General features: G+C 46.6%; 1 protein-coding gene across 1 annotated transcript in view; it reads left to right on the plus strand.

Moving 5' to 3' along the window:
• LOC144721221 (dynein axonemal heavy chain 3-like) overlaps positions 1-18,380 on the plus strand; it is an 814,808-nt gene that overhangs the window by 324,423 nt on the left and 472,005 nt on the right. Inside the window, exons 15-16 of the mRNA XM_078598660.1 lie at positions 1,229-1,347; positions 5,640-5,847. Of these exons, the coding sequence (XP_078454786.1) occupies positions 1,229-1,347; positions 5,640-5,847 (327 nt within the window). The remainder of the gene's footprint in view (positions 1-1,228; positions 1,348-5,639; positions 5,848-18,380) is intronic.

The following is an 18,380-nucleotide window of genomic DNA, read 5'->3' on the forward strand; positions in this document are numbered from 1 at the left end:
GGGTGGGATGGGTACCATTTTCTCCTCCTGCCCATGAACCAATGCTAGAAATTCCACATTCCTACAGCGGTGCGAGTGTATTCGGGGAACATGCGCTGTCGGTTTCCCCACAAAAAGGAAATAATTTTGACAATCACTTCGATAAATCATGGACTGAGTTGTCTCCTGACCAAGAGTTAAACTTAAAACCGTTCAGTTGTGAAATGGACAGTTTAACTAACAGTGTTGCCCGTCTGAACATAGAGATATTTCCTTCCTGGTTAAATATTAAATATCATTGCAGGGTATAGGTGATTGGGTGGACTACTGGACATCTGTGAAAATAGCTTCATAGCTCATCGGATTCCTCCAGTATGCATACATATTTTGACTAATGCAGTCCAGTAGGGCAAGGAGCCAGCATTGTTACTATTCTGTGGCAGTTGAGTAAAATGGCGAGTAACATGTTCTGAGTTGTTAAAGTTCCTGTGTGCAGTTTGATGAACTTGAGCCATCTACTGTGATTGGCGACTGAGCTTCCCAACTTTCCCCAAATTATGTTTCGAGGAGACAGAGTGATAAGGTCTGATCAGCTGTGTTGTTGATGGGAGGCCCGCTATGTCCATTGATGGGAATTCACTGAACACAGTTTAAATGCTTACATATTTAGTGTTTATCGATATTTGATTTTACAACTTAGCTATTATTTTCTTGAGCAGGAAATCTCTAATTATGTTCATGTACATGGATTTGGCTATTTTGTATGACCACTACCTTCAAAGTCCCAACAGCAGGGAATCTACCAAAGCATTTGACTCATTTTCAGAGGGTTGTGGGTTCAAATCACTGCCAGCTGACAGCTCAAGCTACCATCCATTCTGGATTGATGAAATTGATACATAACTACTTTCTGTGAAGGCGACATCTGTTGTCCTGACGGGCGACTGACTTCTACCATGGGAATGAGGAATGTTGTACTGCTAGCTCATGGCCGTAAACACGCTGGCCCATGAAAACATTTAGATGTTTGTCTGTTGTTGTATGCTACAATGTACGCTTCAATGTTCCTAGCCATGCAGGAAGTTCATTCAATGTCTCTGTGCTGCCTTCAGGACCCTATCACGATGTGCATAAAATGCGTTCTTGGTGACGACCTCTACTTGATGTTATTTGCTGTCCTGTAAAATCTGCTTCCCGTCATTGCTCGCAGACTTCCAGACGGATGCGCTTTCTTCGTTTCCTCCCGCAGGCCACGGACGCGCAGGAGGTGAAATTCATCGGCGCCGTTCAGATTCACGATGAAATTGTCGTCAGGGCCAAAGCACGAATCCGAGTTGTTCTGGAAAACAACAGCCCCGGGCCCTCACGGTGAGAATCCGCAACCCGGAATGAAAGCGCCCCTCCTGGGCTTTCATCAATATTCACAGTTGCCACTCTTTGTTGCAACAACGTTTGCAAGATGGATCGAGCAGGAATTTAATATCGCGAGCTGACGGCGCCGGTTTTAATTTTTGCCGCCTTTAAGCTCCTCGATCTCGAAGGAGGTGTTTGGGTGGCACGCCAGAGCGTTAGGGTTGCACCGCGTGCCTCCGGTACGGTGGGGTCACAAGTTCCAAAAGGGCCAACTTCTTCGCCTGGTTTATTGGAGAGAGCGGAGTTAAGCAACTCTCTTGCACACATTCTCAAGTGTGTGATTGACATGCAGGCAGCGTAGTGGGTGCTTTTGCAGTCGGAATTTGCCAAAGGTGTAAAGGTTTATAGACCACACAATTGAGAGCCATATTTAAGGGGATTTTACTCACCGACTCCTCCGTTCGCAGTTTTACAGTAGAATTGTTAATCGATCTCGCGAAGTTCAACAAGCGCCATAATACCTACCCATTGCTTCCTTCCTTCAGCCAGATGCTGTAGATGGTGCTCATTGCCACCAGACAATCTAAGCACCACCCTTACTGGTTCATCATCACCACCGTCTGGCACCAGGTCTAACCCTTTGCCACTGAACTTTGGTTGCCTCTGCAGTGCCTGTCCCAGTGATCTGCCCCCATTATTTTGCACACGTGTCCCATCCATCTCCCTGATTAATTTCTTTTTTGACGTGATCTTTCCTTAACTTTTTATATTGCTATCCTTTTCCTGTCTTAAAAATGCGTAATGTCTTCCACGTGCATTGATATACAAAGGCCATACGCTTTTTTGTCTTCTTGTATTTATTTAAAATAACAGTACTGTGTGCTGTATATTATTATTATCACACCACTCTCTGAGTGCATCGTCTTAACAAACTTAACACACCGCATGAGTATTTAAGAGGCCCTGTTGCTATGGTGACAGGCACTGGGCATTAGTTGAGCGCTCATTTACATTTAGCAGAGGTAAGAAGAATCCAGCTTCTAGCATTTCCCCAGAAATTTCAATGCGCTTATTTATTTCTCTAATCGTGACAGCGACGTGTACAGGTAATGACACGTGTCCAAGTCGTAAGCCGCAGTCTCTCGGATGCAAATCATCCTGTGTCAGTCCCCGAAAGTGGTGAGAGCCCTCCCGGTCCAAACACAGACGCTCGTCACCCATTATGCGGGACAGACGCTGGACTGAAATTTCATTGCTCGTTTACCCCAAGGCTCTACACTGCTCCTCACACTGCCCTTTTTAAATTCCAATTTTAAAATAAATTAAATATTTACATATTTGAGATTACGTTTTCACTTTTCCATTTTCCCGTAATTGTTATGTCAGTGCCAATTAATTAGCAAGTGCATATATATTGCAATTTGAATCCCATACCAACGACACAATAACCATGACTTATCCTGGAAAATGGCATAACAACATTCCCTTCAGCACCACATGCAGTAAACATCTGTTCTTTGTAAGGCAAACTGAGTCAAATGCGTTTTTAACTCAGTTTCTGATGCCACTTTGTATATCCTTGAAGCTAGCTGCCACTGAGTGAAGCACACGCTTTTGTACGGGATGCTTGTGAGGGGTGAGGGCTTGTGCCGTTAATATTGACTCAGCAGTGCTCATCAAACTCACTTCACATGAGAGTTTTTTGTGAGGTTGTTTTTATTTTTGTTACCCAGGGGGGAGGTAATGCCAATTTATGTCTGTCCAAAACTCTTGCTCGAAACTCGGCGTCTCAGAAGTGCCATCCCATAATCATGGCTTGGACATTTCCCCCCTGAGCCAATGCGTAGCCTTGGCTGTGTATTTATTTGCACAGCATTTATCAGACTCTGTCTTTGCATGCTGATTACCATACGCTTTAGCTGTGCTCTCAGCATCCAGGGCATGGAAACCGAATGTTTTTTTTACCGCAATTCTTCCTTTGACAGTCGAGCCAAACTTCGGATTGTGTACATAACCACAGAGAGATACTTTTAGCAGCCCCTGGCCATTCACTGGCCTGCAGCTTATTTCATATTTAGCTGCCCACCCGTGTTGAGGATTCCGTCTACTGGCCTGACCGCGTCGTCCCTTCCACAGCGCCGTGTTTCACCACGGCGCTGCGGGTCACGACTCTTTTCCTTCTGCGTCTTCTCCTCACACTGCTCCACTTTGAAATTCTCTTCCACGGTCTCTTTGAACCCAAAGCGTTATAACCCTTGCTTAAATCAACAATTGTAGTAACCTCTTATCCATTGCAACTTTAATGCCGATGTCTGTTGCTGGATGCTCGGTGATACGAAACTTTGGCCTTGTGCTCAGGCTTCAGTCATTACTCTGATGAGGAAGCAAAGCATGTGCCTGACTGTTGTCATGAGTCAATATTAAATTTTTTGTAACAAGCTTTCGTTTGATGCTCATGATTAATAACATTATTATTATTATTCAACTCTTAAATGAATTCCAATAAATTAGGCAAAATATGTCGAACTGCGAGGTTTGCTTTAAAAGGACCGCATAATTTGGTACGTTTGGAATTTGTACAATTTAATTATTATTGCTGTTGATCATCAAACTTGGGTTGGAATTTAATTGAAATGAAATTTTTAATAACTACATTTTTAGATTTATATATTTTAAAGAGTGTGATGTTAAAGCCAATTACTTGTAATGCAGTTGAGGGGCACCCCAGTGGCGAGATGCTAACTACCTCGCCTGGTATACATGAGGTCGTGGGGTCGATCCTAACCCTGACGCTGACACGTGTATATTCGGAGTTTGCATGTTCTCTCCATGATCGCGTGCATTTTTCTGCAGGTCCTTCGGCTTTTCCCTCCACATTTAGAATCAACATCGCGCGTTCAGAGTATTTTGCTGCAATAAATGAACCTCATGGTGGGACCCCGGGGGTCCCATAAGCCCCCGGCTTTCGCATAAACTGCGTTGCGACGTCATTTTATGTCTGTTGAAGGCGAACGATACGGCAATTTATTCCTCTTGACGAGCTCTACACGATGCGCTAATCAAAGTTTAAAAGTTTTGTTAATGACTTCAGCAAATTTTCTTGTTGAAGAACGAGAGGATTGATTTCTGGTAGGTCGTGGCGTTTATGTGCACGGTGGTACGGAGTCGCCAAAAATAGAGAAATTTATTTGACTTCCGCTAATTCGGGACCCCGTTTATTCGGAACCCCGTGGTCCCACCATAATATTAAAATATCCACGTGATAAACCACTTCGTTGAGCTGCCATTTATGGCCAGGTTGCTTCTAAAAAAGAGCTACGCAGCACAGTGAGCCTCATCTGGTAAAATAAAAATAGTTAGTGAAATAGGTAGAGTACTGCCCCACATTCATTTGAGCGGGGAGACAATTCGGATGTTGCTTAAGACGACATGGGTGCCCGGCAGCAAGGAGGACCTGGGTTCAATTCCCGACTCGGGCACCTTTCTGCCTGCATCTTTTTCCTCTGGATTCTCAGGATTCCTCCCGTAGTTAATACATAAGCAAGCAGTGTCGCTGCTATTGACCAAAATAGCCCAATGATAAAGAAATAAATACCTGCAAATTACTCAATTGGGATTACAAACAGCAGCAACATCGCCCCCTTGTGCGAAAACTTGGCAGTACCCTCACGAGAAAGAGTCTCAGAGACTCAGTGAGGCTTTCCTGGGTTAACAAGTGTAGTGATAATAATAAGAGAGACAATTAAAAAAAAATGTTTGGTGCAAAACCATTGGTTAAACAAATATACGTTGTACCATGTTAATGCTGTTCATAAATTATAACCACGTTTCAACCACAACATGAATCAGCCCGTTATTTTGAGGAGGATGATGATGATGGAGCAATGAAATGAGCTCATGTGCAGGTGCCAGGTGCATTGTCACATCACAAGATTGTGGGAAATGATGACAGCTTGGGAGGCCTTCATCCAGTAGGGGATTGATCATTGATGATGTCATGATGTTGATCGTGGCGATGTCAACAATGTGTCAGTCGAACCCCTTTTAAAATTATGACGACGATGGCGATGACGACGGCGATGATGACAATGATGACGATGGCGACAAAGATGATGATGGCAATGACGACATTGGCGATGACAATGACGGGATGACGACGACAATGATGATGACGATGGAGATGACCACGATGACGATGATGGTGACGTCAATGGCGATGATGATGATGATGACGGCGCTGATGACGACGATGACGACGGTGATGAGGTCGGCAATAACGACGATGATGTCGGCGTGCCCCATGCCAGGTACCGCTCTGTGTACGGCCGCTTCGCGTACCTGCTGAACGGCGGTGCGGAGGCCCGGGCTCAGGCCCTCATGAGCCGCGAGCCGCCCAACTTGGGCGCGTCAGCGCGCGAGATCGAGCGCCTGCGCGCGCTGGCAGGTGCCGCCTCGTCGCTGCCCACCGCCGTGCCCCTGCGCCTCTTCCTGCTCGACTGCTCCGCGCTGAACCAGGTGCCACGCTCGTAGAGAGCGGTGACTCCCACCGTACATGACGACGTTATACATGACCCACGTGAACACCGCCCCCTCCCCCCCCAGTTCCACCCCTCTGGTCTTCGCACCTGAGGAGAAGACAGGAGGGGTTCATCACAGTTCTGGATAATCGCATGATGAGGCTGGTTGCAATCACCAGCGAATTGTCGTACTCAGCATGTAAATATTGCGGGTTAACTTTCCAACACACGGGTGTGCTGAAGGAGTAATGAATTGGCACATTTTGTTTACGCGACAAACCTGACTAATTGGCAGTGCCGGGTGACGGTGGATTTAACGACACATTCATATTTAAGTGATCTAACCCAAAAAAAAACTTTTTTACGCATGATATTGGTCGTGAAAGCCTACCACATGTTAAACTGATGACTAACCCTCTCGCGCCGACGAGGACTGCACTCGTAGATACGTGCCGAGGTGACGCCACGCATGCACGTGGTGGAGGGGGCATGGTGGCGAGATGTTCACTACCTCATCTGGTATACAGGAGGTCGTGGGTTCAATCCTGACCCTGACGCCTGTATATTCGGAGTTTGCGTGTCTCTTTCCCAGTGGTCGCATAGCTCAGCGGGCCTTATCTGGTAAAATTAAAATCTTAATAGTTTGTTTTTTACACGTGCATACGTTCGTATGCCAGCGGCTTCTGCTTCGCACAATACCCACCACAGGAAAGGCGTCTTTTAAAGCCACGAGCCTAGCGCTGACGACTACTGACCTCCCCCACTCCCGTTTAAGCAGGGAGATGTCCGGGTGTCATTCACGTTGTGTCACGAAGGCTATTCCCACTACTGTGGCCAGTCAGTAACAAGTAATGGTTTAGATGAACCACTCGAGCATAGATGAGGCCTCTGGCTCAAGATCTACTTATTCTTAGGTTTATAAGAATACCCCCGAAAATCAAGACGCACCCCAGGCATGTACCCGGTGTCAATAAAGTTACACAGACTTTCGGGGAGAGTGCTGTTAGCGAGGACCGATGGAGACTGGCACGGTGCATGAGGTGGCCAGCACCATTCCCGACCACCTTTGTCGCCCAGTGGCAGTCCTTGCACATTGCTCCAGGTACTCATATAAGGTTGAGTTGACCTAGGGGAGGCCCAGGACCGATTCAGATATTCGTCACTGGTGTTGGCCGTGAGCGGGAATCGAACTCGGGTCGCTGTGCTCATAGGGCAGTGCAGATCTGGTCACACACACACACGTCTTATAAGATGCACCCACACATTTTTTTATTTTTTAAACATAAAGCCAATTGTGTAAATATATTACCGACACAGAAGAGATAATGGGTTCTGTGAATCCCTGACTTGGATTTGAATTTGTGACCTCATTGCGAGTGAAACTCGGTAACCGCAGTCACACCTGGCTCGCTGATGGGTCGGAGATCAGCAGCAGTTCTGTCGGCAGGCTGCTCCTGACGATGCTAATGGGGAATTTCTACCGCTTGAAAGGATACACTGCGAGTTTATTTTCACTCTCAAATGATTTATAATGTTTTGCTTGTGGCTTTTCCCTGCTTAATTCGGATACTCATAGCTATGAAGGCTGCAATTTGTAAATGAGTATTATCTTTTACATTTTCAACCTCCTGTACTGCGTATGAAGTGTTGTATAAGAGAGGCTGATTGAAGTGACTCTAAGAAAACGACGCAGTCTCATTTTCCCTTGCCTCTTCTCCGACGTCGTGTGAATTTGTGATTGACTGTACGAGTTTCACATGGACAATTCTTCATCTCGATTCGTGACTCTCATACAACGCAGTTGGGATGTGGTGGATGACGAACAGCAACAGTGTAACCCACACTTTGCTCAAGCTATTTTTCATCGCTGTTAACATCTCGGTGCCAATGGTGGTAACTACTACCCACAAAAATGTATTCACTTTATCAGTCTTCTAGGGATTATTGGCTGAGTCAACATCTGACCAGAACGTTCATCCGCATCTTTCCGATTCTGGACGAAGTCATCCGATTAATGCAACAAACCTTACTTGACAATTGCAGCTAACATCTCAAATATTCACCTACAAACTCTGAATTCACAATTCACAATACGCGCGCGCGCTCCGTATTTCGGCAGCACATCGCCCGCCCGCTCCCACTGTCCGCACGGCCCGCGCTCGTGCAGCAGCAGCGGCGGTGGCGGCAGCGGCGGTGGCGGCAGCGGCGCGTTGCCCCTCCTCGCGAGCCCGACGGCGCGTGGCCCCACCCCGTCACCTCCCCCATGCATCCACCCACCGCCGGCCAGCTTGCATGGCCACCACTCTGCGCTCGGGGCCGCCATTGCGTAATCTCTCGCGACACGTGACGTTGCGGCCAGAGAGGGAGCCAAATCCACATCCCTTGCCCTCCTTCGACCGCATTCATCCTCGCTGAATTTCTTGCCGTCTTGGCTCCCCGGAATCAGCTTTTTAGTCAATTCGCTTCTGCGCTCGGGAGGGTGGATTTGAAGGGGGGTTTGCGGGAGGAGGGGGCGAAAGCGAACTCAGATGTCTATAAAAAGCCCGAGAAGCTGTGAACTTCGTGTGACCCATAGCAGCGGTGCAACACGCACAGTTACATATATATATGAACACAGCCGCTTACGTAAACGCTCCTTCGCTCCGCCATGAAACAAGATGTTTCTTTTATTTTTAGCATAAGTGTTGCTTCTGTCACTTACCACCTCTGAACATAAACCTTTTTTAATGACGTTACGCACTGCGATGCATTGGCCGTTTCATTTATATGCCGTAATATTTAATAGAATGACCAGGTCATAAAACCATGGGCCTATTTTCTGCTAAATTTTTTGTTAAAAACATCTTCATTGGTTTTGTTTCTTCATCTTTCCAAGGTCATCACCAACGTATCTTGCGTTGCACTTACCCAACTTTACTGTGTCATGGATATGCAGATGCTTGATTACTATCCCTTACCAAGGGCATTTGTTAGCCTCTGTCAACAGTGTCAAGGCGTCTGCGTGATGGTTTATGCTCCTTGACGGGATCGAGTGGTGCTATCATTGGAGTATTCGACGCACGGAAGGATGCAAGTTCAACTTTGGGGTATTGGGTTGACTTGGCCAATAATTCCTCCATGGCTAATCAAATGAGCACCACTTTGTGGGAAATTTTCACCACTGATTTGGGCCAGTCAATAGAGATGAGCATTGACCCATACGTTTCTGAGCATGGAAACACATTGATTTGTTGACTTTTGTCACCCAACACAGGCACAGATTGTGGCGCAGTGGTTAGTGTACTGTGCTGTGAACCCAGCCACCCGAGTTCAATCCCAGGCCTTGGCTACCCTGGGCTCCATATTTCACCAGGCCATGCTGACAGTTGGCTACATACAGCACCAAAGAAGTTCAACATACATACAAATGAGGTCAAACAACCCCGTTTAAAGTTCAAGTCGGGCATTGCTGTGGTCAAACCCCCCATTGTATATCCGTAATCAATGAAATGGGTACCAATTTGCGAGGAGCAAGGATGGGTTCTCCTATGGATGGACCGGCTCATGTCCAGGGATTTTTTTCCACCACTGCTTCAGGATCTCCAACAGAACCAAGTGCTGCCCAATTGCTTCTTTTGAGCAGTGAATGGTTAGACTTATTTTTGAATATAAATGGAAAGGTCATTTTTGGGTAAGAGTAGTTTATTGATTGCAGTTATTCTTACGAGTATACCATTTACTGCTGGTATTTGGATTTTGTCCAATTTAAGAAAAGAAATACGTTTTTTGAGCAATTGCCACATGTTGGAATTCATCTCTACAAACGAGAGGGTGGCAATCGGGCTCTGACTCCTAAGTCAAAGTCAAAAGGTCATCCAGCTCAAAACGATCAATGGATGGCAATCATCTCTATTGAGTGCCTTGAACCAATGTCTCCCCAGTGAGGATGTTTACACATCGCACCAGCTACTCACTTGAGGCTGAGTCGACTTAGGCAAGACCCAGGACCGGATCAGACAATCGTCACTGGCGTTGGCCGCAAACTCGGGTCAATGCCGGGTTTGTACCCCATCGCGCTAACCGCTGCACTGCCCCCCCCCCCACCGCTACACACCTGGTAGAGAAAGACCAAGCACATGCACAGACACTTTTCCATATGGATGGGATGTTTGAAAAAAAAGTGCCGTCCTCTTTCCAACCCCCCCAAAAAAGAGAAAGCCACAGCACCACAACAAAACCTTAGGGCTTCTGCAATGTCCACAGGGTCACGCTTGACGTGGTTATTGATTTTTTTTTTTGCGACAAGGTCTGAGATGGCTCACGCTCCTCCAATCATCCTCGCTCGCATGCAGCCCTTCCAGCCCTCCCGCCCCCCCCAGTTCTCCGTCTTTATTCAAGCGCGAACGCTCGCGTGGCCCTGTGTCAGCTCGTCTCTGCGACAGGTTTTTCAGTAAAAAAAATCACCGGGGCCAAACCTCGCTCGCCGTTTCCCCTGCTAACGACGGCGGCGGCCGCGCAGCTGAGGCGAGTGCACGCATGATGATGTCGTTGGCAGCAGCAGCAGCCCTGAGCCAGCGGTGAAAATCCCGCTGTCCTATTGACAGCCATTATTGGTTTTAATGCACCCGTGTTTGTCAATATTCAGTCACTTTTGGTGGGAGCAGGGGGGGGGGAAAAGAGGAGAAAGAAGCTTGCACACACACAGACGCATGTCTTGGGAAATCGCGTAGACAGCCGAACAGATACTCTTCTAATTCGCTGGATCAGACTTTATATATATTGCGAAGGTCTCTATAGAGTTAACAATACAGTTCCCTGTGCTGGCAATCTTGATGTAACCCTTGACCCTAGGAAAATCCGGGTATATTTGTCCAACGCCGCTGCGATTACGGTGCAAACCAGGACATGCTGCTTCGTTAGCAGTGGCTTTTATCAGCATTGCGGGCGTATGCTTAGCAGACGAGGGGACGTGTGATGCAGGCCTTGAATGTTTTATACTTTGTGTGTGGGGTGACCTCAGCTAACTTGTGCATCGCAATTGTTTATTTCCGTGCCAATTCCCAGAGTGCAGTGGGTGCACTCTGCAGGGGAGGCAATTCAGCTTCCATTGCGTTCACTCTTCGCACAGAGGGCCTCACTTATTGCCCTCTAAAGGGGGGGCTGTTAAAATAATGAAATATTGTGTCATTGTCCTTTCATATATAAACACATCCCCTCACCGCGGAGTTCGATGCTAGGTAATGAGCACTCGCTGTAAACCCCAATTTTCAGTATATCCTTTGGTCCGTTTAATTTCCCAAAAAGATTGAGGCAATTGCCGTAAAACGCGTGACAGATTTGGCGAAAGCGAGCGCACACCGGGCCCAATTGCGATGTGATACAAGCCGAAGTGATAATTTTTGACTTGTAAAAAAGAAATACTCAACGCGTTCGTCAATAACACTGAAGTGGCCTAATCAGGAAAGCAATCTTTAATAGGTGAGGGTTCGGGCTAGGGCCTTTCCTCATAGCACACATTGTTCTAACCGTCGACATTTGATGTGCTAGGAAAGATGGGCCATTGCCTAAAATACCGTCTATTATATATCATTTTTTTCCTAGCAAGGCTGCGTAGTGTTATTTACAAATGTGGTTAAGTTTCTTTGCTAATTGTGCTTGTGAACCACTGCCAATACAGCAGCAGCATCACCAAAACATAATAATTCAAAAAATGTATGTGTATGTCTCTTCCCAGAATCATTTCTAAACTGTCTGGTTTCCCACTATTAATGTGGCACCAATCTGCATAGGTAATGATGTTTTGTGGTATCCACAAGCAAATCGTAGCTGCAAATAGGTTTGCTACGTCGTTAAAAAAAGTTATTTGTTTGACAAAAAAGGGGAATACAACTTGGTGGGTAAGAAATGTTGCTATGCACAGCACGTGTGCTGTGCATAGCAAAATGTGAGTGCATAATAAGTATTATGCTATATATATGTATATATATGTGTTTCTAAATACACTATAACAAAATTACATTTTTTGTCCAGGCCTGGTTAAAATGTCTAGGTCACCAGGAACTGTCTCTACTGATCTCAGAAAATGTTTTTTTTTACCATTCAGTTGAAACTCCACAAAGACTCGACACCAATCACCGCACTACCTAAACATTCCACCACTGCTTCTCGGTTTCTCTCCTGGCTCTCAATTCAATCCTGGATCGACTGCAGGATTGATTCGAAACGTCTTCAAGATCCTTGTGGCTTTGTTCCCACTTGACTCTTCCCCTGTCATCTCGCTCTACTCTTCCCCGCGAGCCGTCCTCGCCAGTATTCAAGACCCCCTGACCGGTTTCCCGGTCGGCTAGCACCCCCACGCATTGGGAGGTCCCCCATTATCCCTCGTCGCCCCTGCTGTTTGGAACTCTGTAGCCATGTCCATCCACACTTCCAGCTCTTGAATCGTCCTTCAAAGCCATCACTCAAGTCCTTCCTGTTTCGCGTACTGACTGCCTCTCTCCATGAACCTGACTGCATCTCTCCTCAACCCACATCTGCCAATCCATTCCCTTGTTTTACTTGTGCAGAAAATCAAGGCAGCTTGTCAGACATTCTGAGACGGGCTGGAGAATTGTCCTGGGCCAGCCAGTGTGGTTGTATTGTTATGTTTAAATATTGCAGCGATGTTTCTTAGAGTAGCCATCGAGCATGGATGGCCAGCGGAGCTTTCTGATTCATCCCTATTTATTGTTGGAGCTGTTGCCAGATCCCTGACACCAGCTGGGCCAGTGTCCAATGCCTACTGCCTTTCATTTGACTTAAAAAAAAAATACACATCCCGAGTCGCGTGTTTATCCAGGAGATAAATGTATTGGTGTGCGTACGGGTATATACGAGTGCGTGCGTGTGTGTTTGTCTTTATGTGCAATAAACCTGGTGACCCGAGATCCATTCCCGCTTACGGGCAACACCAGGGATGATTATCTGAACCGGTTCTGGGGCTCCCCTCGGTCGACTCAGCCAAAATGAGTACCTGGTGCGGCGTTTAAAATCATCGCCACTGGGGTGACATAGGCGGCCGGGTATTGTGCTGACCACCCACCCCCTTGTGTGCCGTTCCGGCCTTCATAGGCGTTCGCTAACAGCACTTGCCCCAACAGTCTATGAAGGCTACGCGGGGGATCTTTGCCATTGTGTTTGTGTGCAGGCAGTGGTGCATGGCCGTTAGTGATTGCACTCTAATCCCATAGAGCCCAGATTTCTGGCCAAGCACAGCGGTGGCAATTTGGATCTGACCATGGCCATTCTACTCCCTTAGGTTGACTCGGCCTAAAGTAAATGCCTTTTAGAGTGTGTTGACAATCAACACAGACGAGACCGGTGCTCACCTCAGTACCTTGTCCTTTCTGAGACATAGATACACAATTGGGATTGGTGCTTTAAGCGAGCACCTCTTCTGAGAGCTATTCCACACACCTTAAATCGACTGCATATTGATGAATGTGGTTTCATTGCAACCAGACTGATCATCGCGAGGTTATAGAGCAATGAACATTGTTCGATTACCTTTGTGAAATAAATAAAAATACGAGAGTGCATTGTAGGATAGTTAACCGACTTATATGCCTACTGCACCATCTAATGCAACAATTTAAAGTCATTCCGGGGGAATGATTGTCTTAATTTAGTTTTAGATTTTCATGACACTGTAATTAACATTATATAAAGACATCCAACCATTCTCATTCCAGCAGTGGATGAAGGCCTCCCCACAAGATGCTCGCTATGGGACTTTTTTTAAACCACATTTGTGAAGTGTGTGGCTCACATCTACGCTGCAAATTAGTGGTACACACATATTGTTATTTTGTATGCAAACTATTATTGCCATTCAACTGCCTATTGTATGTCAGTTGCACGGACTCGTAAGCACACTTTGCAGAAATGTCCCTAAAATGTGTTCGGCTATCGGAGCATCATATCGCCACGTGGTGTCAGACACTGATGGCACAACATTGTTGCTGGAGTCACTTCAAGGGCCCTCTTATTTATTCAGTCTTTACAAACACTGGACGACGCCTCTTCTTTCGTTTGGCAATTTATACAAAAAAAAGCAAGAGGCTACAATTGCTTATTTAATTTTGTCAGCCATTCCACAGCATCCGGGGTGGTAGCTGAGTGGAGAGTGCGTGTTTCACCAGAGTACACGTGTTGTACTAGGGTAGCTGAGTCGGGTCTGCGTGTACCACCAGAGTACACGTGTTGTACTAGGGTAGCTGAGTGGTGTCTGCGTGTACCACCAGAGTATGTGTGTTTTACTAGGGTAGCTGAGTGACGTCTGCGTGTACCACCAGAGTACGCGTGTTGTACTAGGGTAGCTGAGTCGGGTCTGCATGTTCCACCAGAGTACACGTGTTGTACTAGGGTAGCTGAGTCGGCTCTGCGTGTACCACCAGAGTACACGTGTTGTACTAGGGTAGCTGAGTCGGGTCTGCGTGTACCACCAGAGTACACGTGTTGTACTAGGGTAGCTGAGTGGTGTCTGCGTGTACCACCAGAGTATGTGTGTTTTACTAGGGTAGCTGAGTGACGTCTGCGTGTACCACCAGAGTACACGTGTTGTACTAGGGTAGCTGAGTCGGGTCTGCATGTTCCACCAGAGTACACGTGTTGTACTAGGGTAGCTGAGTCGGCTCTGCGTGTACCACCAGAGTACACGTGTTGTACTAGGGTAGCTGAGTGACGTTTGCGTGTACCACCAGAGTACACGTGTTGTACTAGGGTAGCTGAGTGACGTCTGCGTGTACCACCAGAGTACACGTGTTGTACTAGTGTAGCTGAGTCGGGTCTGCGTGTTCCACCATGTTGTGTTGGGGTAGCTGAGTGACGTCTGCGTGTACCACCAGAGTATGCGTGTTGTATTGGGGTAGCTGAGTCGGGTCTGTGTGTACCACCAGAGTATGCGTGTTGTATTGGGGTAGCTGAGTGGAGTCTGCGTGTACCACCAGAGTACACGTGTTGTACTAGGGTAGCTGAGTGGGGTCTGCGTATACCACCAGAGTACACGTGTTGTACTAGGGTAGCTGAGTGGGGTCTGCGTATACCACCAGAGTTCACGTGTTGTACTAGGGTAGCTGAGTCGGGTCTGCGTGTACCACCAGAGTACACGTGTTGTACTAGGGTAGCTGAGTGGTGTCTGCGTGTACCACCAGAGTATGTGTGTTTTACTAGGGTAGCTGAGTGGCGTCTGTGTGTACCACCAGAGTACACGTGTTGTACTAGGGTAGCTGAGTGGTGTCTGCGTGTACCACCAGAGTATGTGTGTTTTACTAGGGTAGCTGAGTGGCGTCTGCGTGTACCACCAGAGTACGCGTGTTGTGTTGGGGTAGCTGAGTGGAGTCTGCATGTACCACCAGAGTACACGTGTTGTATTGGGGTAGCTTAGCGGCGTCTGCGTGTACCACCAGAGTACACGTGTTGTACTAGGGTAGCTGAGTCGGGTCTGCGTGTACCACCAGAGTACACGTGTTGTACTAGGATAGCTGAGTGGAGTCTGCGTGTACCACCAGAGTACACGTGTTGTACTAGGGTAGCTGAGTCGGGTCTGCGTGTACCACCAGAGTACACGTGTTGTACTAGGGTAGCTGAGTCGGGTCTGCGTGTACCACCAGAGTACACGTGTTGTGTTGGGGAGTAATCAGTGATGTGCGCCCGAGGGTTTGCACCTCATCATATTCGCACTTTTTGGGAGGAGTAACTGATCGTTCCATTCATGGATGAAATATCCCCGCACCTTCTAACACGTATGGTGGTTGGGGGCGCGGTTGAGAGCGGTCGTCACTGTCAACGGGGCAGGAGAGACAAACCAGGGCTGTTCCCCCGTCGGGTCTTCAGTCCTTTTCCTGTTTTAGGGGCCCACTGGGACCCCGCGTCTCGCGCTATTGGGTGGTGCTGGGGTATTTTTCGTCCGACGGAATAGTTTGAGGCGCATGTCGAGACAATGCTCGTGCTGTGCAAAAGCAACCTCGGCGTGTCGCCCAGAGCTCGTCCGATTCAATTTAGGGAAAAGCTGGCAAGTGAAATATCGTGGCTTTTTTGTAAATTCATTGCCAGCTATGGCTAAGACCACCAACTTGCTACTCTTCGTAAGTTCGAATAATGGCATGTACGTTTAGTAATGGTTGTAAAGTTAACTCATTGATGATCTGAATGTTGTTATTTATTAAATAAATTTATAGATAATAGCAACTCATAGCTATTTTAGTGAGGAATAGTATCTGAAGAAATGTTGATATGTGAAATGTGGCTTAATATGTTTTGTAAGTAGATTGTACTGAAGATGATCTTTCAGCAGATGTTATTTAGGATGCAATCCTCTATTGATTTTACCAACTGATGAATTGGTAACATGCATTATCGCCTTGTGGTTTTCATAATTAGAGTGTTGAAGGAAACATCGTCAATGAAAGGTTGTGCAATTCTAGGTGAAGGAGAAAACTGTCCCTCGTTCATATCAAAATGTAATTGAGTTATTGATATAAGTACTTATTTAATTCTATGACTTACAAAATATAATTTTGTTATCTGTGGTGGTGAATGCAGGTTGCTGACCTATCAGTATGGGTTTTTTGGAATGGCGTTCCTACATGTACTTGGCTTTCTCTCCGGGTATTCCGGTTTCCTTTAAAAGACGTAAACACTCTTTAAAGAACTGGCAAAAGATCCCAACGCAAAATCCTCCCTGAAAATGAGTCTTGAAACTTCGTTCAGCTTTCTCGGACAATTGGCAATATTATTGTTTTGATTTAAAGGTACGCACAATGAGGCTGGGTAGTGTTCGATTTGAAATATTAAAGCGGTGAGCTGAAGTGCTGAATGGCGGTCAACTCATCACTTACCCCAGGGTTCACAACATCGTAAGTCAATAAATCTGAACATTTGTTATTATACACTCTTATGAGTCCGGTCCATCACAAATGTGCACTGATCACACAGAGTAAGCTATTTCGCACATTACTTTTAAGTCCGTTTAACACGTAGGCGAAACTGGCTCAGACTCAACGATGGATCCTTGAAAAGGAGTACCACCAGCTGTAAAGCAACATGAGGTCATACAGTAAGACTGGACTCCTGTCATAAGAATGTGGCATTTTCACCTCTAAATTATACATGATGGAGGTGAGGACCGCTTTGTGCTCATATGAGCAGGGAGGTGCTTATATATTGTTTGTATTTATTAATTTATCATAAACTCAATGAGATCCAGGGCTCTCATTTGTTAAGATGACAGCTTTCTGAAGTGAGAGTCATTTCAGGGATGGAGGAAATTCATCCAGGCCACAGATTGTGTATTGACTTGTGATGAAATGGTTTACCACACTCCGAGGTTACAGCCAATAATGTAATTGAAGGCTGTCACAAGATTTTAAACGTGAGTTATAAAGACAAGGCCTCAGTCTAGCATCCAATTCCCATGTCAAACCTGAAATAATATTTTCTTGACCTAAATAATTTCAATATTCAAATCAGTCGAATTGCTGATTAATATGGTGTCAAAACTGCAGGTAATTGGATTTATTGTGTTAAGACCCAGTCTATAAATCATGTCAAAATAAAAGTCAAACTATTGCCAGAAAGGCTAGAGAGCCCTTCTCGATGGCATTTTGGCCTACTCTTCCACAGTGGCTAGATGTCTTGGACAATGTGGGAACAACCCGCACTTTACCCCACCACACACAGCCTTACTGATCGATTAATCCGTGGTGTATCCATATACTGCAGGGTGCAGAAGGGTGGGGGAGTTACGAAACGTTCCCATTGCTGAAATTGCCACGCCAGACAATTGAACTAGCGACCACTGCACACCAAGTCCATTGTACTAACGATTCAATCACGGCAGCATCATTATCGCAACATCATTTTCATGAATTATTTATTCAAGAAAGTATTTTCAGGATGGGTCCGGCGTTGTCTTTTTATTTTAAGATGTCAGCCATTTTTTTAGTGTTTATGAGTCCCAGACATACTCTTGGAGGCAACACATTTATTTAACACCAACAAACGGGGTAACTGCCCCTTCACAGAATAACAACCTATGGTGGTGACCACCAGGCTAACTGCACTAATCACAACGTAACGAGCTACAACGGACCAGGACCAACATCTCGGGTCCAGGTCCACGTGTTGGAGACTCGGTAGAACTTAGAATGTAGACGAAGGTTTCTTCAGGATGAACAACAGCGCCGGTCCCTCTGGGGGTCCCGGCTTATATCCTCTGCAGCGTGGCCGGCTCCACCCTTGGCCACGACCACCTTCCAGAATCCTCGAGCAGGATCTCGACCCTGACATGTGACCACCCCTAGCCCCCACTTGGGGCCCCTGTGTAGACTTAACCGGTCACGTGTCCTTTGGGGTCAATCAGAGTGCCACGGCCCTTAGTAACCCCATTTCCATGGCCGGCACTCCCACACCCTATCCTGTAGGGGCATGCCGAGCGTGGTGCCATCCAGCGCTATCGATCAGCGCTCACCGAGCCCCTCTAGGGCCAGTACTGCACCCACATCCTAGTGGTGT

Source organism: Lampetra planeri, chromosome 11, assembly GCF_965212315.1.
Source record: "Lampetra planeri chromosome 11, kcLamPlan1.2.h2, whole genome shotgun sequence".
NCBI classification, from domain to species: domain Eukaryota; kingdom Metazoa; phylum Chordata; class Hyperoartia; order Petromyzontiformes; family Petromyzontidae; genus Lampetra; species Lampetra planeri.